The sequence below is a fragment of the Eufriesea mexicana genome, unplaced genomic scaffold (assembly GCF_001483705.2).
Source record: "Eufriesea mexicana isolate 0111107269 unplaced genomic scaffold, ASM148370v2 scaffold1137, whole genome shotgun sequence".
NCBI classification, from domain to species: Eukaryota; Metazoa; Arthropoda; class Insecta; order Hymenoptera; family Apidae; genus Eufriesea; species Eufriesea mexicana.
The window spans coordinates 2005-27186 of NW_016909254.1; the positions used below are offsets into that span (position 1 = coordinate 2005).

Genomic DNA, 25182 nt, shown 5'->3' on the forward strand with positions numbered 1-25182 from the left:
GCGTCGTGTCCCTTTTGACAGGCCTCGCGGCTTCTCTCTCTCGTTCCTCTTCCCCTCTTCGCTTGATGGATTCGCGTGTCTCGCGGTTGTCGCAGGCTGAAGAGAACCGGTGTTCTTCGCGGAATCGGGATTGAATTATGGATGTAAGAATAGAGAGGATCTGGGGCTCGAGGATCGCGCGGTTGGACGCTTTCGATGGACGGCGTGAGGGGTGATTAATCGGTCGCTAGATCGGTGGACGTTGGTCCAGTTGAGAAGTTCGATGGTCTATCGGATGGGATATTCTTGGGCTACGAGAGAGAGAGAGAGAGAGAGAGAGAGTTTGTGTTGGCATCGGGATGTTTTTCAATCAGTCGGTACATATCGGTCTGTACTCGCGACTGCGCAGTGGTCGTGACAGCGTTTAGACGTAAATCATCGTGGACCTCGAGTATGAATTAAAAAGAAGGACTGGATGGTAATGCGGTATAAAGGGGAGAAAGGGGAGAAAGGGAAGGAAGAGAAACGCACGAGAGCGTGGTGGAGGAGGAGTAACGGGAAGGGGACAAATTGTTGGAGGAGAGTAAAAGGAACGAGAGGCAGGAAAGAAAATGAGTCGTCAAACGCGCACGGTGTCGTTCCGAATTTAAACCCTTCCGCTCAATTTATTCCGAGATTCCTAGCCCCATTTTATTATACCATTTTTACCTAAAACATTACGCTCTGATATACGTATACATTTTGCTTATCAAAGAATCGCTTCGAATGATCACAGGGCTCGTTAAATTGAAAATTGACTGTGTAATTTTTTAAATAAAATATAGTCAGTTGGCAGTAAGTACGTAACCGAATTCCTATACATACAGTAAATTTCGAACGATACCAAAACGACGTACCGTATCGTTTGGTTCAAACGCGGGGCAATTAAAAGTGGTGCTTTTGCCATGGACGTCGCGGCGCGCTTAAGAAGCGAAGCGTTTAAGAGTCGACGCTTCCGTTCACACGTGCGTAACGAAAGCTCCGCGGGTCACGCGCAACGACGCCTCCGCGGCGCAAAATAAAGAGGAGCCCAGAAGCTAGCCTTGCGAGACAAGATTTAGGGCCGTCTGAGTATTCCTGTCTGAATCTCCTTGCGCGCGTCTTCCACTCGTCCTGCACGCCCAGCGGGATTCTGTCCGGGGAAATTCGTGCCCCTCGAGTCGACGCGCGTGAAATGGGCAGAAACGACGGCAGAAATGGATTTCTCGGCTGAATTTCAACCGAGGAAGAAGTCACCGATTTTACGAATTCCTCGGGTACGGATACTCCGATAGGGAAATTTCACGAACACGGTTCGGAGTTCGTTCCACGAGTCGACTTCCTCTTTCAGGAACTTCTCAGGAACGTAACAGAGTAGAAATTTAAGACGCGATAATTATGGGCGACGTCGACGCGGAATTAAAGCGGAGCGATGATCGAGAGGTAAATTTATGTTGGCGGAAATTTTGTCCTCGAATCGTCTTAATTACGTTCTGACAGAATGAAGCGTTTCTTGGCTGATATTTACAGCGCTTTCGTCTTGCTTTACAACCCGTTAAGTGCTATTTTGTCGAGCCCTGTATCCGCCTGCAAATCCGGTCGATACTAGCTTCCGCTTCGCTGTCACGCGAGCAACTTTCGTCAAGACGGTTTTCCTCGCGCGATAAACCCCTCTTGACAGCGTCTCTCGGAGCAACATATTCTCGGTATTTAAAGACCATTGAAACCTTCGAGGGTGTATGCAAATATGTTCGTCCCGTTTGATTCGATTATCGCTGAATGGAAACTATTTTTGAGGTATAACTCGAGGAATGAAAGGAGCGGAGGTATCAACCGAGTTCAGGTAATAATCGAACGCGCGACGCGAGTGGTAAAATAATTCCGGAGTTGTTCAAAGGTCGTTGTCGTTCAACGAGCTCGAAGATGCATGGCCTTCCGAGCTTCGTATAACGACCAGCCGTTTAACTTTAGATTCTGTAAAGCTCAATTAGAGTCGTGTCGCGGTAACGAGTGCCGAAATAGCGTCGCTATTAGCGTGATGTACCGATTAGCCAGCGTGGAAACGCCTACAAACAGAAGAAACGACGCATGGGTGTAACCTGCCACGCGGTTCTTTACGACCAACTGCAAATTATCCTCGGCTAAGTAATTGCATCCTCTGCTCGACTTTTCTTCCATCCACCGCTCGATTCCCTGTAAAAGAAGACGAACATTGGAATATTCGAAAGAAGAAATGGAAACTTAATACATTCCTGAAAAAATACTACGGATATATCGTACGGAATAATCTAAAATCAAAGATTTGACAATTAACAGCTAGATTTCTAAAGGTACAGGTGTACGTCGTATGTAAACTTACCAATTAAATTCCTTTCAGGATACTCTACTAATTAACATCCTCATCTTCATCTTCAAAAACCCAAAAAAGTTAGAAACTCCGCTCGAGGAACATTTTTCTAAAATTAAAGACATGACAAGTAACAACTCAGTTTCTATAGGCACAAGTGTACCTTGTTTCTAAACTCACCAGTAAAATTCCTTTCAGGATATTCTTCTAATGAACGTCTTCGTCTTCATCTTCAAAGACCCGAAAAAGTTAGGAACTCTGCTCGAGGAACATTTTTCTAAAATCAAAGCCATGACGAGTAACAACTCAGTTTCTAAAGGCACAAGTGTACCTTGTTTCTAAACTTACCAGTAAAATTCCTTTCAGGATACTCTTCTAATTAACGTCCTGATCTTCGTCCTCAAAAGACCCCAAAAAGTTAGAAACCCCGCTCGACGCACATTTTACTAAAATCAAAGATTTGACAGGGAACAGCTAGATTCTTAAAGGTACCGGTGTACCTCGTTTCTAAGTTTATCGGTAAAATTCCTTTCAGGATATTCTTCTAATTAACGTCCTCATCTTCATCCTCATAAGCCCCCAAAAATTTAGAAAGCCCGTCCGAGGCACATTTTTCGACGCCGAACGACACAATGCCTTAACGATACACCTGTAACCAAAATTAACAGCCGCTATTCTTACTCATCAAATTAACGTTCATCAAAATCCGGTGCTATGGGCGAGCTATTTCGGGTGGCTCGACTCGCGTGCATAATCGACGCGTTATTAGACGCGACCGGTCACGTGGGTGTATTTACGTCATAACGAGTATGCATAGCGATCAGCGTTAACGAGCCAGCTCGCTTTCAGCACGGTGCGCGTTACCATAAGCCCACCAACCGCGTCCCTTGTATTTTTATCGTTCGCCAGCGAGCGCCGCCGTTGAACGTGTCTCCCATTAGGTTGCTCGCCATGCCACCCCCGCACTACGCTTCCTTAACGAGCGCGTTTATCCGGCCGATCTTGGCGCGAGCCAATCCACTCGCAGGATAATGATGTACCCTTCCCGGTGTCAATCCTCTCGGCGTCGCTGGGATCGTGCCTGCATAACACGAGGATCAATCTCGTCCCGTAGTCTGCGCACCTTTCCTCGACTCTGGCTTCCATCCTTCGGAGTCCACTGACTTACTCGTCGCGATCAGCTCCTCGTTTTTGGTATCACGCTGGCATTATGACGAGGATGTAGGCGATTCGGTAACGGGGAGGTTAAGGAGCTTTGCAGTTATCGAGCATTGGCGTAGAGCGCGGACGCGGGTCCCTGAAATAAAATGGAATCGAATTAGCGATTTTCAAATTGGGAACAATTCCGTGGGAACATTATGACGATGACATAAGAGAATTTGGAAGAGACGAGTATCTTCCAAAAGAGCGTCAGCGATACTTCATTCTTTAGTGCACGTTGTCACGCATCGGTTGTACAAATTCAGCGGTGCGTACACGGCGCGCATACAAAATATTCTCACGGACCGATTTTTGCGCAAAATCGACAGTGGACCAGCGATCGTAAACGGATTCAACATTGCAGAAAATTTCCCCAAGCCAACCATGCGAGTAATTGCGAGCGAATATTAATATTCGTTATATCCCGTTTGCTTCCACTTTCGTTGTATCAATTCATCTTCTACAAACGTACACTATACCGATTATATCTACCCTCCATATTCTCCTCGATCTTCGATCAGTGTATTTAACGATCCTAAGCACACTTGAAAGAACAGATGTCTCGAAAAAGATCAAACGAATGGTTTCTGGCAAGTGAAACTCACCTTTCAATTCCTCCTCACTTTCACCTACTCGAAACACCCACAAGGACAATCTACCAAATCGTTCCACCCACGCAACTCATCCAGATTCACCCCGAAACTTCGCAGCCTATCAGCGCATCCCGAACCTCCGTGGAATCACCGATCACCGCACGGTCTGCCGATCTACGGCAGAAAAACCGAAAAGAAGAGAGCGACGAGATGGGGGGGGGGGGGGGGGGGGGGATGGGAAAAGGAAGGACATAGCCAGCCGGGAGGCCGTAAAGCACGATCGCAGCGGTGGGTTCGTCATAGGCGGCAATTAACGCGGGATCGATGCCGTAGTATCCGGCCACGTACGGGCGAAATTCATCCTTGGACCACGGCTCGATCACGGCGGCGGATCGCGGGCACGGAAGGACAAAAGCGGCCACGGCAGCAAGATGGCGGTCGGCGGATCGGTAGGCGCGTCCACGAACGCGATTGGCCCGCGCGGCGGCCAATCACAGCCGCGGCTGAAACGCGTCCGAAATGCGGCACGCCGCCGGCCGCCAGTTGCCCGTCGACTTGTGCTCCGTACGGTCCTCTCCACGTGTCCTTTTTTTTCCTACCTCGCCTCGCACCCCGCCGACGCCGACGTCGTCGTCATACGCGACGCGTTCCTACGGCACGCCAGCGAAAAGCTGGTGCAGCTTCGAGGGAACAGGATCGACGCGAGCCTCGCGATTGTGCTTTCGAGTTTCGGTTCACCGAGTGCGGCAGCTGTTTCGCGGTCGTCTTTCCTGTCCGCGGGAAAATTTCGAGGGAACAGGGGATCCACGAGATTGGAATAACCGAGTGATTTTTCGAGTGAGAAATTCGAGACATATTGCAAGAGGACACGAGTAAAGTGGAGGAATTGGATTTGTGATTCGTGTGGAGTTTCTTTGTTGCGAAGAGTTCCTCTGTGACTGTCTCCAGGTGCAGCTGCGAGATTTGGGAAACTATTGACGAACACGGTGAACTGCAAATTGCTTTTGTAGATTAGGAGCCGTTATAGATCGTATAGACTCCGATTGAAGATATTCCACGGAATTAATTGCTACGTAAATTTCCGATAAAAGGGTACTCGTAATTAGTAAGTTGAACGTATCACGGAAATATTCGTATGAATGTTGAGACCGATAGCTTGTAAAATTGTTATATATATCATAGTGCAGCGAGAGAATGCTTATGTTAGACGTAAGTAACATCGCAGTCGAAGATACACGTTCACGATGGATTTATTGATGCACCAAATGCTGTATGTTACAAAATAATGGTATTCCAGATCATTCAAATGACGCAATCTTTCACGCAGTTCTAGCGCCGCGAGTTTACTTTAGAATTCATAAATTCGCTTTTCATATAGCAATAAATATTCATATCGAATTATATAATCGTAAAACCATTGCGGTGCGGTTCGACGTCGTTATTAAACCATAGAACACGATAACTGTACTGTAAAACGTAAGTGCACGGAAAATTCGTTGAAGACTCTTAAAATCACCGAACAAACAGACTCTTATCTTAGATCCGACGTGAAAATCGAAGGATCGAGGAGTAGCATAAATTGCAACATCATGAGACGATAGATCGCGGATCGAATCATCGTCGAGGGACTTTGAGCGGAGAAACAAAAATGGACTCGAACGTAGAGGAAACGGAACTGGACGTCGGATCAGCGAGCGACGAACTCGAGTCATCGATCGGGGAATCGAAATTGCCGCGGCGACCCACTCCGAAACCCTTCACGATCGAGAGTCTGATCGGGAATTGTGGTACACAGAAAGGAAACTGCGATCCAGGGACCCAGGGAGAGAGAGCGAACGAGAACGAAGAGGATTCTGATCGAGATAGAGAATATCTTTATCAGAGACACTATTTGGCGACAGCAGCTGCCAGCGCACTGCCTCCTGGTTGGTTTGTGTTTAATGCATGCAAAGTATTTGTCGGTATTCGTCTCGACGACGTTTAAATAGATCTCTAGCAATGGCCTGTCAAAATTCGTTTGCTTGTTTCTTCTTTCCGGTTTCTCGGTAGCTATGCAATTATCAATTTTGTCCCTAGTGACACCTAATTCTGGATCTTATAATCCAATCGGTGAAAGTTCAGTCAAAAAAGTTGGAGAATTGCGAAATAAAATATCGGGAAAGTTGAAAGTAGCTAGAAAATCTAGGAATTATTACGTTCGCTCAGTATTTAGCTATCAAACTAAATTTAGCCACTGCCAAGATGGTAGATGTACTAACGCAAACTAGATTATGAGAATGTATAACCAACTATTGAGGCATATCGTAGTATACCATCACGTATAATCAAGGAACGTAATGTATGAAAAATTACTATCTTATTTTGCATAATTATTGCATAGTTAATTATTCCGATTTTTATATTCATTTATTCCTATCGTTTATTTCGCGTTACGCTTTTATCAAATTACATTTGGTTATGCTCGCGATAGTATTCCTTTTCTTCGCTGATGTCGATCATTTATTCGCTGCTTCCTCCGATTGTTCCAATATGAAAGCTCGCGGAACGCTGTTGCTATTAATTTTCACAAATGTTCCGTTGCAAGCAGCTGCATCCTAAGATCGACGGATAATTATGTCTCGTGATTGCGATACTAATCGGGTTATCGCACGATAATTATTGTTTATTTTTTACTTATATTTATTTCTGAATTTTTAATTATTCCTGTCCTTAAGAACGACAGGAGAGGACGATTTTAATTAGGTATCACCGAATATTCCGAATTAGTATAAATCTGTAGACCAGCGGAATAAAACATGAATTTGGTTAATACCGAGAAACGAGATGCATCAACAATTAATTATCGTTACATATTCTACAACCGCCTTTTCATTCTGAATCTTGCAATTACCGGATGTAGCATGCATAATTTAATTCGCGAACGCCCTACTTTTGCCGCGGAATGAAGTCTACTTAAAATAAATTCACCTGAAACACGTCTTAAACGTTGCGTCACCCAAAGAACGCGATAAGCTCTAAATTCGTGCTATATCGCGTAACGGGGGGCATTTTACATTTCGCGGATCATTGACACGGTATCGAGCGGATAAATCAACGAATCGAGTAAAAATGGAACAATTCCTCGTTAAAATATTTCGCTACGAATGTTATCTGCGTTACTCACAGGAAGTCTTATCTACGGTATTCATTGAAATATGTATCGCCACTGTGATAGTTTGGGTACGCCTATCTTCGTTCGTTATGACATACCTACTATATAATACAAAGCAGAAAAAGAAAAAGAGAAAAATACCATACATAAATATCGCGTTAAACGAAACAAATGGAAATTATAATAATTCACCAAAAATATAATTCCATAAGGGACACCATACGTTTCGAAAATTTTTCGTTATGACATGCCTAAGTACTATATAATACAAAACAGAAAAAGAAAAAGAGAAAAATACCATACATAAATATCGCGTTAAACGAAACAAATGGAAATTATATTAATTTATCAAAAATATAATTCCATAAGGGATACCATACGTTTCGAAAATTTTTCGTTATGACATCTACCATATAATATAAAACAGAAAAGGGAAAAGAGAGAAATACGATACATATATACCGCGTTAAACGAAACGAATGGAAATTATAATAATTTACCAAAAATATAATTCCATAAAGGACACCATACGTTTCGAAAATTTTTCATTATGCCATACCTACTATGTGATAGAAAACAGAAAAAGAAAAAGAGAAAAATACCATACATAAATATCGCGTTAAACGAAACAAATGGAAAGTACAATAATTTGCCAGAAATATAATTCCATAAGGGACACCATACGTTTCGAAAATTTTTCGTCATGACATACCTACTATATAATACAAAGCAGAAAACGAAAAAGAGAGAAATAGGATACATGTATATCAGATTAAACGGAATAAATGGAAAGTACAATAATTTACCAAAAATATAATTCCATAAGGGATACGATACGTTTCGAAAATTTTTCTCCGGTTATATTAATAACTTTAATAAAATTAAAGACAGTTAGGACGATTAAGAAACACGCACGGTCACGCGTTAATTACCCGGCGGAGTTAAGCGATGTGGAACAAAGTACTCGCGAAATATTAATTAACCGTCTGTACTGCAGGTTTTGGAGTGCCACTCGGTTTGTACGGTGCATGGCTACCGATGCGGATGTACGGCAGTGGAGGCGCTTCCGGTGTCCCGATGTTACCGGCGCACACCTCCGCCAGTTACCCGTCCCATCAGGATCTCTATCAGAATCGGCTGTCGCAGCATCTCGGTCCAGGAACGAACCATCTTCAAGGTGCGGCTTATCCCACCGCTTGTCAGCGTGGCTCGAATCATCGTGGCTCGGCCAGCTTCACCGATAGCGAGGACGATGGTAGTATCGATTCACCGGCATCACCTGCACATGATCTGTCTAAATCGAGACACGGTAAGATCGTCACTGAATGAAACATGGCGTGCATTACTATGGTCTTCATATTCCTTTGTCTTTTCTTCTTCTTTCGAATCGATGTTCTTCATTTTTCCACAATTTTTAGGATGCATACGATTTAACTCTTTGAGGCACGGGATTTCAGATGATAAAGTAGATCCGTGTTGCATAGAAATTTTAATGCGTTTTGAATGAAACAAAATTGGGATATTTTTACTAGTAACGTTACGAATAAAAATTTGTTGTTAAAGGTTGGGACTTAATTTGTCCCAACGTCTCATGTTATATGTTGCCAACATGAGGGAATACGTTTATAACATTTGTCGAAGGTATTATCGACTGCTTTAAGATGAAATATAAACCTATGAGCATGCAGCTATTGCAATATTTCGAAGTGGGATTAAAAATGTCCCAGCATGTATTAGAGTGCATCGAAAAAGTGGGACACTTTTAATCCCAGCGTGCCCCAAAGAGCTAAATTATTTTATAGATGATTTTAAGCGTGCTTATGTACAATATACTTTGACGGAAAAGTTAAAGGATACTTTTAACATTGTAGATAAAATGGAGTGCTTTTTAATTTGATATCGCAATCGGTGGTATAGCGAGTTATACTGTGCGAAAATCTTAGGGTAGTGAAAATATTTTTGGAGAAAATATCGACGCGATTAATATCTTGTTCCTTCGACAAGCAATAATTCTTACGGGGATGCTGTCGAATAATTTTTTAATAAACTTCATATTTCTTGTCTTCCATTATGGTACATTTTTAATTTTGCGAATACTTGATACACGTTTTTGATTTCCTTCCTTTCCTCAATTCATTTTAAACGATTCCATATAATATATTCTACGATATTTTGGAAATGCTCTATTTACTTCAACGTGTATAAAAATGAACACCATGAAGCCATGTTCCTAAAAACATGCTTATCTAAAATCTCTACACAGTATAACTTGCTACACCACCGATTGCGATATCAAATTAAAAAGTTAAAATTAAAAGTTCGAAAAAGTTGAAATTAAAAATAAAAATTTTGCACTTGCAAAAATGACTATATTTTCTATAATTTCTCACGCGCGAAAAATACCCTTCGTTTAGAATTGAAATATTTCGCGAGCTTTACGAAATTTAAATATTGAAATATTTATTAATCAATATCGATTAATAAACTTTAAATATTTAAATATTTCGTAAACGTTTATTCCATTTATCCTTGAATTACTCTGACAATTACATGTAAATTGTTCTCAAACTCGAAACTTACATATCTCTATGCGGAATAATTTTTGGAATAAGTATATCGACTCTTCAATCGCGTTACTTATACTTGCGATGCAGCTCGAGATGGAACATCATCTTCGATTCCGATAGTTTATTAACGTCGGTGCACCGTCATGCGAACGGGATCGTGAAATACCTATTTATTTATATTCCGCTATTAACTTACAGCCATCGGTAATTCTATATTCGAGGCACGGGCAAGCTCTATACCATAGCTCGACGTCTGACGGTTGTTAGTGTTAACAGGATGCGGGAGTGATCGTTTCAATTATTTCTAGAACTGACGAAATGCCGCAACAATTACTAATTAAAATAAACGTCGATCGATAAGAGTCTCATTAGAATGGTAACAGATCCGCCATAGTTTCAATGGATCTGTCTCTGTGTGAAAACTTTGATTCCTCGATTCGGAAGAATCCGATTCATTCCTCCTTCGTTCATGGAAATTTTCACGACGAATCTTTAACAACCCCATTTCCAGTTTCATATTTTTAATATGTAATTATTACATAATTACATAAGTAAATAACTGTAACGTTGATTATTAACACTAGAACTACCAACCCAGTGAAAATGATTGGTCCCCGAACACATATACCTGCTTCAAGAATAAAATTGGTATGAACTCATATAAACCCTTTGCACTCGACGATTTTTTGACTAAAGCAGAGTAGGAGTTCAAAGATTTTCTGCAATAAAGCTTACGATATTTCTTTGAGCAGTAAATAAAAAATTGTATAATAATTAACACATAGAATTATTTGATTTCGATGCCTCTTACATTATCTTAAATTTGACATACTAATTAATATCGATCTTCGAAATTTTATCAAATGGCGACTAAAGGGCACCTCTAGAGTGCAAAGGGTTAAGAAAGAACTGTAATCGATATATTCACTCATATTTATTATACCGCTAAAGTTACTATAATCTGTGCACGTTGTAATTAGGTACCCATTAAAGATCGACAGTTCTAGTGTCAATATGTAAATTAATATGGAAAATCGTAACGTTAATTAATCTTAAAAATTTTCGAACCCTATCTCAGGCAGGTAAACCTATAATTCGTGTTCGTTAAAAAGATATTCGTACGAGAATGCAAATGTCACCTTGGAGGTTTGAAATATAAATCTGTAATTCCACCGAATAAATAGACAATGGCAATGAGAAACGGGTGTTAATTTCCAAAGGTGTCTTCGTTCTCATCGAAATCGAGGAACTTTATCTTCATTGGCGATTGAACGTTCGTTAGAAAAATGGCGGTTCGAGGAATCCCTCGCGTACATTCCATCGAGCACTGATTCCACGGAAAAATATATTCGATAAATTATCGATCGGATCGAAGAAATTTCCGTACGTCGCCCCCTTGTGTTCGAGGAACAGGGGTTCTTCCTCGAATGTTCGTCCGGCGTTTGAAATTCGGCCAGGATTCACCGAGTACCGTATCACGTACTTAAGCGCGTGTGCGTACAGAATTTTACAGGTGTGTGCGAGCTGTATGAGATTTGACTTTGGGACGTCTATAATTTATGCACGCTACTGTGGATCTCGGGCCCTTTGCCGGCTTCGGCCGTGGCGACTGCGATCGTAGTCGAGGGTACGCTCCTGGAATCCGTAAGCGATTCATCGCGATTTTTTTTCGATTCGCCGTTTCTCCGATGACACCGGCTCGTTTCGCGTTTCCCGCTTGGGAAACACCGTGGAAACGTCTCAGCCCCTCCCCTCCCCCCCGCAGGCCCCCAAAAAATGTCCCAGCATGTATTAGAGTGCATCGAAAAAGTGGGACACTTTTAATCCCAGCGTGCCCCAAAGAGCTAAATTATTTTATAGATGATTTTAAGCGTGCTTATGTACAATATACTTTGACGGAAAAGTTAAAGGATACTTTTAACATTGTAGATAAAATGGAGTGCTTTTTAATTTGATATCGCAATCGGTGGTATAGCGAGTTATACTGTGCGAAAATCTTAGGGTAGTGAAAATATTTTTGGAGAAAATATCGACGCGATTAATATCTTGTTCCTTCGACAAGCAATAATTCTTACGGGGATGCTGTCGAATAATTTTTTAATAAACTTCATATTTCTTGTCTTCCATTATGGTACATTTTTAATTTTGCGAATACTTGATACACGTTTTTGATTTCCTTCCTTTCCTCAATTCATTTTAAACGATTCCATATAATATATTCTACGATATTTTGGAAATGCTCTATTTACTTCAACGTGTATAAAAATGAACACCATGAAGCCATGTTCCTAAAAACATGCTTATCTAAAATCTCTACACAGTATAACTTGCTACACCACCGATTGCGATATCAAATTAAAAAGTTAAAATTAAAAGTTCGAAAAAGTTGAAATTAAAAATAAAAATTTTGCACTTGCAAAAATGACTATATTTTCTATAATTTCTCACGCGCGAAAAATACCCTTCGTTTAGAATTGAAATATTTCGCGAGCTTTACGAAATTTAAATATTGAAATATTTATTAATCAATATCGATTAATAAACTTTAAATATTTAAATATTTCGTAAACGTTTATTCCATTTATCCTTGAATTACTCTGACAATTACATGTAAATTGTTCTCAAACTCGAAACTTACATATCTCTATGCGGAATAATTTTTGGAATAAGTATATCGACTCTTCAATCGCGTTACTTATACTTGCGATGCAGCTCGAGATGGAACATCATCTTCGATTCCGATAGTTTATTAACGTCGGTGCACCGTCATGCGAACGGGATCGTGAAATACCTATTTATTTATATTCCGCTATTAACTTACAGCCATCGGTAATTCTATATTCGAGGCACGGGCAAGCTCTATACCATAGCTCGACGTCTGACGGTTGTTAGTGTTAACAGGATGCGGGAGTGATCGTTTCAATTATTTCTAGAACTGACGAAATGCCGCAACAATTACTAATTAAAATAAACGTCGATCGATAAGAGTCTCATTAGAATGGTAACAGATCCGCCATAGTTTCAATGGATCTGTCTCTGTGTGAAAACTTTGATTCCTCGATTCGGAAGAATCCGATTCATTCCTCCTTCGTTCATGGAAATTTTCACGACGAATCTTTAACAACCCCATTTCCAGTTTCATATTTTTAATATGTAATTATTACATAATTACATAAGTAAATAACTGTAACGTTGATTATTAACACTAGAACTACCAACCCAGTGAAAATGATTGGTCCCCGAACACATATACCTGCTTCAAGAATAAAATTGGTATGAACTCATATAAACCCTTTGCACTCGACGATTTTTTGACTAAAGCAGAGTAGGAGTTCAAAGATTTTCTGCAATAAAGCTTACGATATTTCTTTGAGCAGTAAATAAAAAATTGTATAATAATTAACACATAGAATTATTTGATTTCGATGCCTCTTACATTATCTTAAATTTGACATACTAATTAATATCGATCTTCGAAATTTTATCAAATGGCGACTAAAGGGCACCTCTAGAGTGCAAAGGGTTAAGAAAGAACTGTAATCGATATATTCACTCATATTTATTATACCGCTAAAGTTACTATAATCTGTGCACGTTGTAATTAGGTACCCATTAAAGATCGACAGTTCTAGTGTCAATATGTAAATTAATATGGAAAATCGTAACGTTAATTAATCTTAAAAATTTTCGAACCCTATCTCAGGCAGGTAAACCTATAATTCGTGTTCGTTAAAAAGATATTCGTACGAGAATGCAAATGTCACCTTGGAGGTTTGAAATATAAATCTGTAATTCCACCGAATAAATAGACAATGGCAATGAGAAACGGGTGTTAATTTCCAAAGGTGTCTTCGTTCTCATCGAAATCGAGGAACTTTATCTTCATTGGCGATTGAACGTTCGTTAGAAAAATGGCGGTTCGAGGAATCCCTCGCGTACATTCCATCGAGCACTGATTCCACGGAAAAATATATTCGATAAATTATCGATCGGATCGAAGAAATTTCCGTACGTCGCCCCCTTGTGTTCGAGGAACAGGGGTTCTTCCTCGAATGTTCGTCCGGCGTTTGAAATTCGGCCAGGATTCACCGAGTACCGTATCACGTACTTAAGCGCGTGTGCGTACAGAATTTTACAGGTGTGTGCGAGCTGTATGAGATTTGACTTTGGGACGTCTATAATTTATGCACGCTACTGTGGATCTCGGGCCCTTTGCCGGCTTCGGCCGTGGCGACTGCGATCGTAGTCGAGGGTACGCTCCTGGAAGGTGTCTGTTAATGAAATTGAGAATTATAATTGCAGCAAAGAGCATTATTCGAGTTAATGAACTCCGATCACGAATCAACGAAGTCACGTAACACGTTGCTTGCTTACTAATCACTTTTCGTTCCCATTTCGTCCAATTTATTATCCCCCACTACTGGCCTCAGGTACACTGCACGAAATAATCGGAGAATCATCCACGCAAATTAATTTAACCTTCGGTTAAGCTGCTAATTGGAATGACCTCTGTGCGCGCGGAATTAAAATACGTTCCCATTTATGATAATCAACTCTCCCGATATATTACTGTTACACGCTATGGTTAGCATATTATCAGGAAATAGCATGTACACGCGAGCGTGTTTTCGAGAAACAATGTAGCAGCTTATTAAGAAAGTCTCTATCATTTAACAATTATTTCATTAATATTTCATAAGTCTGCCACCACCGTGTAACGGCATTCGCCGCAAATTACCCTTTCCTTCGAGCATATCAACGAAAAATTATCTCCAACCTCAAATCCAGGCACATAAAACCGTACAGTTGGTGCAACAGATGTAGCGCCTCTGCCGCGCTATACGAAAATTAATAATTATCGAGAAGACACTCGTCCAATTTGGAGAACGAATTTTACCACGAAATTTCACACTTTCGATTCGCTGTGTTCCGAATAATTACGATGCGACACGCGCGTATCGGAAATAAATTTAAACTATCGATCAACGATGGCATCGACGTCCCCAGCTAGCTATCGCGCATCGTTTCTACGGGCTATACGATCGGTTACTGCTTTCTCCATAAAGCACACATCGGAATCGCGATTGGAAACTCGAATGGTTTCCCACGTTCCCTCGGATGGCCGGGAAACTCGGGCCCCCTAATTGTTTCGAGCGGCGCGGATAGATCCGTAATGGGTCGCGATGGTTGTCCGGCGTGTCGCAGGCGTGGCGGGAGTAGCCGATGTTCGATGGAAAGTCGAAACTCGCCGATCACGTATTTCCGAAGGCGGCGGGGGCGAACGGACGATCGACGAAGTCGCGCGCATTTATTCGTGGCCGATCACTTTTTATTGATGTACCGCCGACCGAGGCGATTTCGTATGCGCAACGAAATGGCTTCGAGGAATCTGTCATCGGTCATTTATGACGCACCGTGCCGAACCGGTGTGCCGATCGTTACGACGAACACGCCGATCCGAGACGCATGCCCTCTCTATTCTTGGCCCCCGACGATCGGAAACGATCCACCTGAATCGCCCTGCGCCTCCATCGTCCATTTCTCGCTTTACGATTCCTCTTCTGTGAATCTGCTCGTCTTAACGACAGCACCCCGTGAAAGGAAGTCTCTGACTTGGCTGTGGTACCACGGATCCGGTCGTTCCGACGCTTCTTCCCTTCTTCCCTCATCTTTGCTACCTTTGGGCTACGGGAATTTGGGATTCCGACGATCCACCGGTCTTTATGTCGCGGAAATGTCTTGGGTACGAGAGATTCTAGTTTTGGGTGTACTTGTCAAGGTGTTGCGCTGCGTCGAAATTTGTTTGTACGCCATTTTGGGGTAATTTGTTATTTTTCGAATTGGGGTAGTGGTGTCTCGTAGAACGAAGTGGAGTGTGTCCTCTGTTTCGTGAAATTTGGAAAGTTACGATGAATCTTCGTTGTCACGATTGGTCTGATGACCGATGGGTGTACTTGTCAAGGTGTTACTCTGCGTGGGAATTTATTTGCATGTCGTGTTGGAGTAAATTGTTACTTCTCGAATTGGGGCGGTCGTGTTTCGTAGAACGAAGTAAAATGTGTCCTCCCAAATTTCGTGAAATTTGGAAAATTGGAAAAATAACGACGAATCGTTATACATGTTGTCACGATTGATCCGATGACCGATGAAACACCGTGAAAAATGGATGGACTCTAAAACCACGGGTGGTCGTATTTCGTAGAACGAAGCGAAGTGTGTCTTCTACATCGTGAAATTTGGAAAATTGGAAAAATAACGACGAATCGTTATTCATGTTGTCACGATTGATCCGATGACCGATGAAACACCGTGAAAAATGGATGGACTCTAAAACCGAATATTAAAAGAAAAATTGCAAAGCCTAGGGCAAATTCCAAAGCGATAACGCTAAATTGCAGAATTATTAATCAGAAGTTTGAAAACCTATTTAAGCTATGCTTTCCTTTCGTAGTATATAGTGTATTTTATATATATTAACTTATAGCGTTAATTATCCCCATATGGTGTTTATTCGCGCTGAAAAATCCAAAGTCACGAATTTTCTGCCCGGACAGTTTTACCTTGTTACCAGTTGCGTAATTAAGATGTTCTTTCACCTGCATGTGCCGAATCACAAAACGGCGAATGTCTTCATGCTCGTGAAACTTGAATCGCTGTCGTAAGGATCGCTATTCCCCGAACTCTTACTTTTAGATCCAGCCGATTTCATTCACCGAGTTGTGTCCGTTTTATGTGCTTTTTGTTTAAGAAACGATCGATCGTTCTTTCGTGTAAGTCTATTTGCATAGCGCCTGGGCCGCTTTAAACGAACCGCAATGAGTCTTAAAATGGCTCCAGTCTCTCTAATGAAATTCTCCATCGAGCCACTCGGCTAGTAGGGAAGCAGATGTATAACCAAAACTCGAGGAACTGTGCTGCTGCTGCGATCTATCGAACACAGGGCTTGAACTTTTAACTCGACCTACGTCGAGTTGCACCGAGACACCACGAGACAAAAGGGGAAGAAATATATGAAAGAAAAATTCCGAGATTCACCGAATTCGACGATGGAGTATTTATATCTGTCCTTTCTGTCAAGTTTTAACAGACGATCCTGCCAAACCGAGTCGCGGAATAATACATTGCCACTAGTATCGAACATAGCGAATGTCTAAATGTTAATAAATTTACCATAACTCGCCTATTCTTCGTCGTCTCTCACCGATGTCAATTAGATTCATACCACTGGTGTGAAACTACCAAGACGAAGTATAAATTCGAGATAAAAATTCCCGATCTGTATCTAAAAGATCGTTGTTAACCTAGCGGCTGGTTTTTAATGGGATTATCGTTCATTGCGCAAATGACGGACGTCACGTCGAATAGTGGCTCAGCTGATGGGCAAAATTAATCAGGTTAACGTGGCGTTCTGGAAGGAGGAGATTCGGAAAATGAATAAAATCGCAAGAACGACGTATCGATCGGTGAATTAAATGAAATTATTCAATGAACGGACTGCCGGTCGTCAGACTGAATGAGACCCCCCGGTTACTGGAGAATTTATAGCATCTTAAAGAACCCGCTACGTTGATAGACACATTCGGAGGAAACGTCGTGACAATCATTTTTCGGATATCCATGTGTAATTTAATTATCATCCCGCGATCTTTCATTTCCATTTGGAACAACGCGAAGTCGACGACGATCTGACAGCTTTATTTTATAATGTGGATCACACTTCGCGAGTATATAATGCCCCGCGTTTGCATCATTCATCTTCCATTTGCCGAACTCCATTTTCTCCGGATAGTTGTGTTATTTTTGACAAATAATATCGTTTCGCGTGCCCTTTAGATTTGTATCCTGTACATATAACATTTTTCTTGAAATGAGTGGTTAGGATCTATATTTTTCCACGTCGAATATAGCTATTTAGCGAGGGGAGCTATTCAACTGAAGAGATGGTTCTCAAAAATATACGTAGGATGCCGAAGACTGGTTTTATCGTCTTCAGCGTACAGGAATTAAATATTTATATGATCCTTGCTTAATCGAAGGAATATCGGGTCTGCGCGAAAGGTTTCGAGACACCGAAAACGGACAGAACAACGAGAACGGAATAATACGAACGCTAAACTCGGAAAACTAATTTGACTCGGGAAAAGAACACTAAAATAACGTAACTATAACACACGGAAACACGCTCTAATTTCACTCTCTCCGACACCGAACGACTCACGTCCGTGCCGGTCACGATCTATTTCTACGAAGACTCTTCGACGCTTCTTCGCTAAGGACTCTGCCTGTGTCGTCGAGGGGTCCTGTCTTTATGCTTTTCGCGAAGCTCGATGGCGTGCCTTATCCAATCGCTAATTGGCTGATACGATTCAGCCCATTAGCGATTTGCCCCCCGTGACGATTCCGATTTTGTTCACCTGCGTTTCACCTCCCCGTAGAGACCAGGCAACTCAGCTTTGCTATCAAAAATAGCCTTTCGTGACGGTATCTTTTTCCAGTTGCTTCTAGAAAATGCCACGTGGGTCATCGATCGGTTAACAATTTGTTTTTTCTAAAATAAGAAATGGTACCCCACGTATATTTCACACGTATTCATTTTTATCGCGCATCGTCCATATTAAAGGAGTGAGAGCAACCCCATTTAACGAAAAACGCGTTAAAAATTGTAAAATGTCTAAAAAATTCTATTCCTCCTTTTCTGATCAGAGACAATGACGTAATCGTGAAAGTAAATCGATTTTCCTAACACTTACAGAATCAGCGATTAATTATCGCGTACGTAACTCGATCGTCAATTGGATAAATCAGAGATGAAAGATCCCCGTGCAATTTGTAGTTTGGAACAGATTTAAGCGGAAATAATTACTCCGATGAACTTCTGTTTGCATTAAAAATTTGTCGCGGGAATTTCATTGAATCGCAGCAATTGACATCGCGATTTCGGTAAACGATGTCGTCTGCTTGTTAGATGGCGTGATTAATTTAGCAGCTGTGCGGCTAAATAACAGCCGCATCGATCGCGGCTTCCAATGACCTCAGACAAACGATCGTCTGAAAAGCAGCGGTTTCCAAGTTTTATACGAAACGGAGCCAAAATCTAAATCCATCTCCATCGGGCCACGATCTAAATATCACGCGATCTAAGTATTCCAGAATTGTCTAATTTTTCCCCAAAATTGGAAGCGACGAATCCCTAGCAGACTTCTCGAAGCAATAATTTTTTGATCACGGAGAGACGCGAGAGGAGTATCCGTTGACAGACAACGTTATGCATTGTCACTTTTGTTCTAAGAACGACGTTTGGCACCGATATAAAATTGTTGACAGCTGTAGCGGGCCAAGCGTTTGTTCTTTCTTGACACTAGGTGGTCAGTTCCGCGCCATTCTTCGCTGCATACGGACACGAAGGTGTAAGAGTACGTAAGAGTACGCGAACTCCGGTTACCGATAAGGTGGTGTGAATGATGAGTACGTAGCACTGATAACCGGGGTCTCAAAACGAAGCGGCGACCCGTTTGATTTGCGCGGCGGATCAGTTTGGCCGAGGAATTCGTATATGCGTTCGGTAAAAACGACTGATAGGGCCAGGGAACTCGTAAATATACGGAAGTACATATATGCGTCCGCTGTTGCGGCCCTAGGACCGTACGTCCTTATTACCAGCGTCGCTATGAACCAAGAGGACTGTTTTGTCCTTATTGCCAGCGTCGCTATGAGCGCAAATCGCGTTAAACGCCATGCCGGTTCCTAGGGACCGACGCTAGACTTTCGGTTCAGGCCTCGTCGGTCCGTATGGCCCGGAAGGGCCCGCATGACGGCTAACTGTGGCGTGAACGGAACGGCGCGTAAAACCGGCGTGGCGTTTAACGTGTTAAATGGCGACTGAGGGTCACTTCTCGAGTGCAAAGGATTAAAACTCAGCTCGAGGAGTTGATTTAACCGCGGAAGTCTTTACGCAAGGGACTACAGCGACGTGTGAATATCGTATCCAACGGAATAAAGTACAATCGGTCACCGAGTTATAGACTCATTTTAACCCAGCCCTCTCTTCTCCTCCCCTCGCAAAGGGTCCAATCTTTCTTCAGACATCGTGCTAAAAGTGTATCTCTATAAATTATATCATATCCCTTATTTTCCTTATTCTTAATCAAAATTACCGTCACACCGAATACGCGAAGCACTGTGTTCCTTTTCTAACCTTTGAATCTACAACGGTATCTTTTCGCTTTAGCAGCAGAATCTCCTGTTCTCGATTTTTCTCTTATTCATTACCCATTCTGATCCCCGTGGCGAGCAACATGGCAAGGGAGGATCGTCTCTCCGCGCTATACGCAAGGAGAAACCAAATTCTGACGGAAAAAAAAACGTTGTCCCCTTGCAGCGACACGGCCGGAATTGGACCCTCGGATTGGTCGATACCGTTAATGGACTCGCGACATAAAGGTTTCGCCAAACTCGAGTTATACCCGAGCGATGATTAAAATTAATCGGACGAAGAACAGTCATCGGTGATATTTTACTCGCTCGAGAAACGATTCCGAGCTTGATCCAACATGGCTGCTGTCCCCTCCGCGCATCGATTCGTTTGTCTAATTTTCGTGGCACAACGGGATATTCTGCTACGTAAAATTAGCCTGGCGATAGGGGTCTAATAAGTAGCCTGCATTAAATGCAACGGTGTAACCTAGATACGTCTAGCCGTGTGAGTTATTACAGTATTTAAAGCCGGGGATACCGCTATCGACAGTACGTGAAATGAAATTTCCTTTCGTGGCACCGATTAAACGATATTGTCCTAACTCGGTGCTTAAATCGGTGCGATTCTGTCGTTTCGGACAATGGGAGGGGCTCGACTAGCGTGGAAAGTTATCGTGAAGAATAACGGGGTTAACTAGACAAGAACTATGCGGTTGTAGAAATATTTCCAAGATCTAGGAGCGATATGTGGTATCAGCCGGAAGAACATGTCGTTACACGAGTAATTCTATTTAAAATCATAAATAACGCGGATGCGGCATAAGATAATTGCTCCGAGTTTTCTCTGTAATAAGACTCAAAATGATTATTTCGCAATCATAGCAAGAGGGGAAATTATACTTCGCCGAAGTGGATTATACCAATCGCTGTTCGCATGGGTATCGCTCGTTTTCACGGGGAAAAAGGGAAAATGTTATTCCGTCCACAGCGGTGAGGTACTGCAGTTTCCACGTACGCTCGTGAAAAGGGAAACACGTCTGTGTCTATTTTTCAAAACATTCGCTGGTAGAGAATATATCACGAAGATGTATAGTTCCGCGACTACAGCGCCATTCCGACGGGTGCAGGAACCGGATCGAACTCTGATTTGGCGAATCGCCAGTATCTTGGCGAACGGTGCACTCGACCGAGCATAGACAACGAACTGTACTTTATATCGCGCAGATAATCGCGAGGAATAATAAGAATACCCTAATTTCCAAGCTGTCGACGATTCTAATCACGCAACCAGCCAGACGTTTTATGAAATTCTTAAACAGAACCGAACGTCCATTTCGAAGTCTCGAAACGTTTAATTCGAACAATTCTTTTATTTTCTTTCGTTACCTATAAATTAAAAATGTGCACCTGCCGTTGAACAATTTGCAATTACACGGGAATGTGAATATGCAAATTTTTCATTTTTGACAACGCGTGTAAATTATAAAATTCGACTCGCTGATGAAGAAATTAAGCTGAAAGATGGTCTTTAAAAGAAGAAATTTGTACTTCAGTACTAGCAGAGCACGGGAAACGTTTATTTTCTCTCGTTTTCTATAAACTGAGAATGTGCACTTGACGCAGAGTAATTTACACTTACACGGGAGTACGAATATGCAAATTTTTAATTTTTGACAACGCCTGTAAATTATAAAATTCGACTCGTTGGTAAAGAAATTAAACTGAGAGATTAGATATGAATAATTGGATTGGATAGAAAAATTATTTAGAGATTGGATAGGAAAAGATGGTGTTCGAAAGAACAAATCTGTACTCCATTGATAGTAGAGCACGGAAAAAGATACATAACGTTAATAAAGTACTTTCTCGTGGTAATTGAAGTGAATTTCGTGAATTTCTCTCAGAACCGATACATTTCTCTTACGCCGTGATGCAAAAAATCACTGCAACGTCGATATTCGTAGCAACTGAATAATCTTCAACATCTCGCTTCGTTCATTCAATGTCAATCAAGAGCAAGGAAATATCCATTTAAAGCACCTTGGAAATAAAGCATCGAAGTATTATTTATACTCGTGATATCTGTCCCACACGTATAGATATTTAAGAGAATTTCTCCAACAGTTGATCAGACCAATAGGTTAAAAGTCGACTGTAGGTGAACAGGCTGAAGGTGGAACAGAGCTGCCGTGGCACGGTATCGAGCAATTGCTCTATCCAACCTCGACGGCTGGTGGAAGGAGCGCGGAATAGAGATGTAACGGTATCGTTTTCTACGATCGATCAGCTCGCCTCTGGTATCGTAGAAAATGTAAAGACCACGAGGGGACAACGCCCGAACGTTTGCCCGTTGGAGAGTCGGGGAACGTCGCGGACTTGTCTCGTTCGCGGAAGCGTATGGCCCATTCAATCGAAACTCCTTGAATTAATAAACACGCGGGTGCATCAAACTCCCGCTGCGGTAACTTCGTCGCGGAACTCCGTGTTCCGCTTCGTCCGACGCGTGTAACAGCCGTAAACACGAAAATGAATAAACCACGGAAGCTATAATCTCGATAGTTCGCGGACAGCTGGCGAAGGGAGTGCCGTTCCTGCGGCGGCCATCGCGTTCCCGTGATATTCCTGTAAATCGACGATGACGCCGCTTTTTCATCCGGTATCGTCTGCCCATCGCGCTACCGTGGAAAAATTCCATCCCGATATTTTATCGATGACTTAAAAATATTTTTGTAAGCTCCTCCGCGGCTGATTATAGGTTGCCGGTCAGGTGTTCCGACCATTTCTTAGAACTTTCCACGTAAATATGGATGTGTAACCGTGGAACGGCTGAAAGTTTTGATATCTGCTTCTTTGCGCCTTTTCATTTCTGTTTCACGCTACTTATGCCTACAGTGAGTTCCGCGTATCGACCACCGTGCACAACACGGCTAAGCAGTTTGGTTAATAATTTTCATAAACAGCTTTGATGGCAACATAACGATTCTGAATAATCTACGAGGCAGTTGAAGTTCTATCAACTTCAGCTGCTAAACACGATTCTTACAAGAACTTTCCACTTTTCCATTATCATTTCCAACGGAAAGTTTGCATTCGAGCATACTCAATATTTGATCTGCACGGCAACCCAAGTGTATAAAATGCAGTGAGATTATAAAACACCGTTCGCCATCGTTTACAGTAAGTAGACTGTCCGGCTGGCTCGCGAGAAGGCACGGGGAAAGAGAATAGAGCACATGGAAAATAACAGAAGCGAGTGAGACTTCGATCGAGGAGCATAACGCATTATGGACGAACCAGTCACATGTCCCGCATATTAAATCTTCCTTCTCCTCAAACTATATCGTTGTTAATTGCTTTCCATCGAGGCTCCATGCAATTATTCCATCAGTCCATGACGTGGCACTCGTATTCATGAGCGGCGGCCAGCCGAAAATAAACTTACTCAAAGATGGTCACCGAAATACTATTTAGCATCGACTATGCTTCATTTCTTGACACCGATAACGATTAACAGAGAAAGAGAAAGAAAAGACACGAGAGATCTATAGCTCTAAGGATTGTTCAAAAATTACTCTTCGTGCCTGACCTGTCTATTTTTCAGGTTCCGAAAATGGTCGCGCCTCGGCGGACAGCGAGGACGAAGGCGGAGGGTTGGGCATGGCTGGCGAGGGTCACGACGCCACGGACACGATGTCCAGCAACGCGTCCAGCAACGTGAGTCCCGGAGGGTCGCTAGAAAACGGGCAGAGCACGTCAACCAGCGGGTCCAACAACAACAAGGCCAGACGCAGGCGGACGGCCTTCACCTCTGAGCAATTGCTGGAACTGGAACGAGAGTTCCACGCGAAGAAGTACCTCAGCCTCACCGAGAGATCGCACATCGCCCACGCTCTGAAGCTGTCAGAGGTCCAGGTGAAGATCTGGTTCCAGAATCGGAGGGCCAAGTGGAAAAGGGTGAAGGCAGGACTAAGTGGCAGCGGAGTTGGGTCCGGTGGAAGCAGCATGGCGACCGCAGGTGCCTCCAGCAGACACAACGGAGCTGCTGGCCAACACTCCGGGAACGGGACCAGGATCGTAGTGCCGATCCCGGTGCACGTCAGTCGGTTGGCAGTGAGATCTCACCACCATCATCTGGAGAAGTGCGCCAGGCCCCCCAGAGTTAGACCCACGAACGAGAGTCCCACGTCCGGCGCTTCGACGTCCGTTCTGGGAGACGCTCTTGGATTGGTCAATTCCTCTATCAACCTGACCGGTCAGGTGCAGAGTCCTCTGAACAGCGGAGTCGGGATCGGGGTCGGGGTCGGACTAAGAGCATTCACGGTTCCGTCTCATCGCGGTGGACTCAGTTCTTCCGGCAGGTAGTGAAAGCTAAGAAGTGAACTGTGCATTTGCTGCTAACTGCAGACTCGTGAAGTTTGGGTATTTATGAAACGGAGAGGTTCGGTGTTCGGAGGAACGAGTGAAATCGGTGCAATTTTACGATGGTTTCAACGTTCGAAGATGGTAAGTGACGAGGGAAGAGTAGAAGGTTCGATGGTCTACGCGATGGGTTGCTCTAACGATATTTCGTACGTTCATTTTGCGAATTGCAGACAAAGTATCACGTCTCGTGATAACCTGTTAACGTCGAAATACCAATCAGCCGTTCTACGACTGTCAGTAGGCAATTCGATAATACAAATTGAAGATTCAAATTCCTGTTATATCGCGTTGTAAATCATGACCTATATCTCGTAACTGAAACATCTCTGCCTAATATTTCATAATATTGAATAATTTCAGACTCTTATCGATTCTCGGCAAATGAAATTCGCAAAACAAGTTTAAACGTAATTGGATGAGGAGCAAAGGTACCAGACCATGAACCAGCTCTCAACCTGTCTCTCGTTACTTGTCACGTCAACCGAGACTCGTCCGATTTTTTACCATGGCCGAGATCAATCGATCGACTTGTAAATAAGTATACCTACGTTAACAGGAAAGAACTCTGTAGATAGCTTTCGCACAGCGTACCGCCTAGACTGTATTCCCCGTATACGGGCCGTAGGTCATACTTGTAGATAATTCCTTTATGTCTAAGCGAGTCTCCGCTCCATCCCAGGAGTACCGTGTTCCGACGATACGGTATCGATC

At 42.6% G+C, this 25182-nt stretch overlaps 1 protein-coding gene across 1 annotated transcript; it reads left to right on the top strand.

The window, feature by feature from the left end:
- Positions 1 to 5785: 5785 nt before the first annotated feature.
- unpg (homeobox protein unplugged) lies at positions 5786 to 24411 on the top strand. The gene is made up of 3 exons (XM_017900201.1): positions 5786 to 6062; positions 8286 to 8597; positions 23651 to 24411. Exons 1-3 carry the CDS (start codon positions 5786 to 5788, stop codon positions 24409 to 24411), a joined length of 1350 nt encoding a protein of 449 aa, XP_017755690.1.
- The last annotated feature ends 771 nt before the right edge of the window (positions 24412 to 25182 follow it).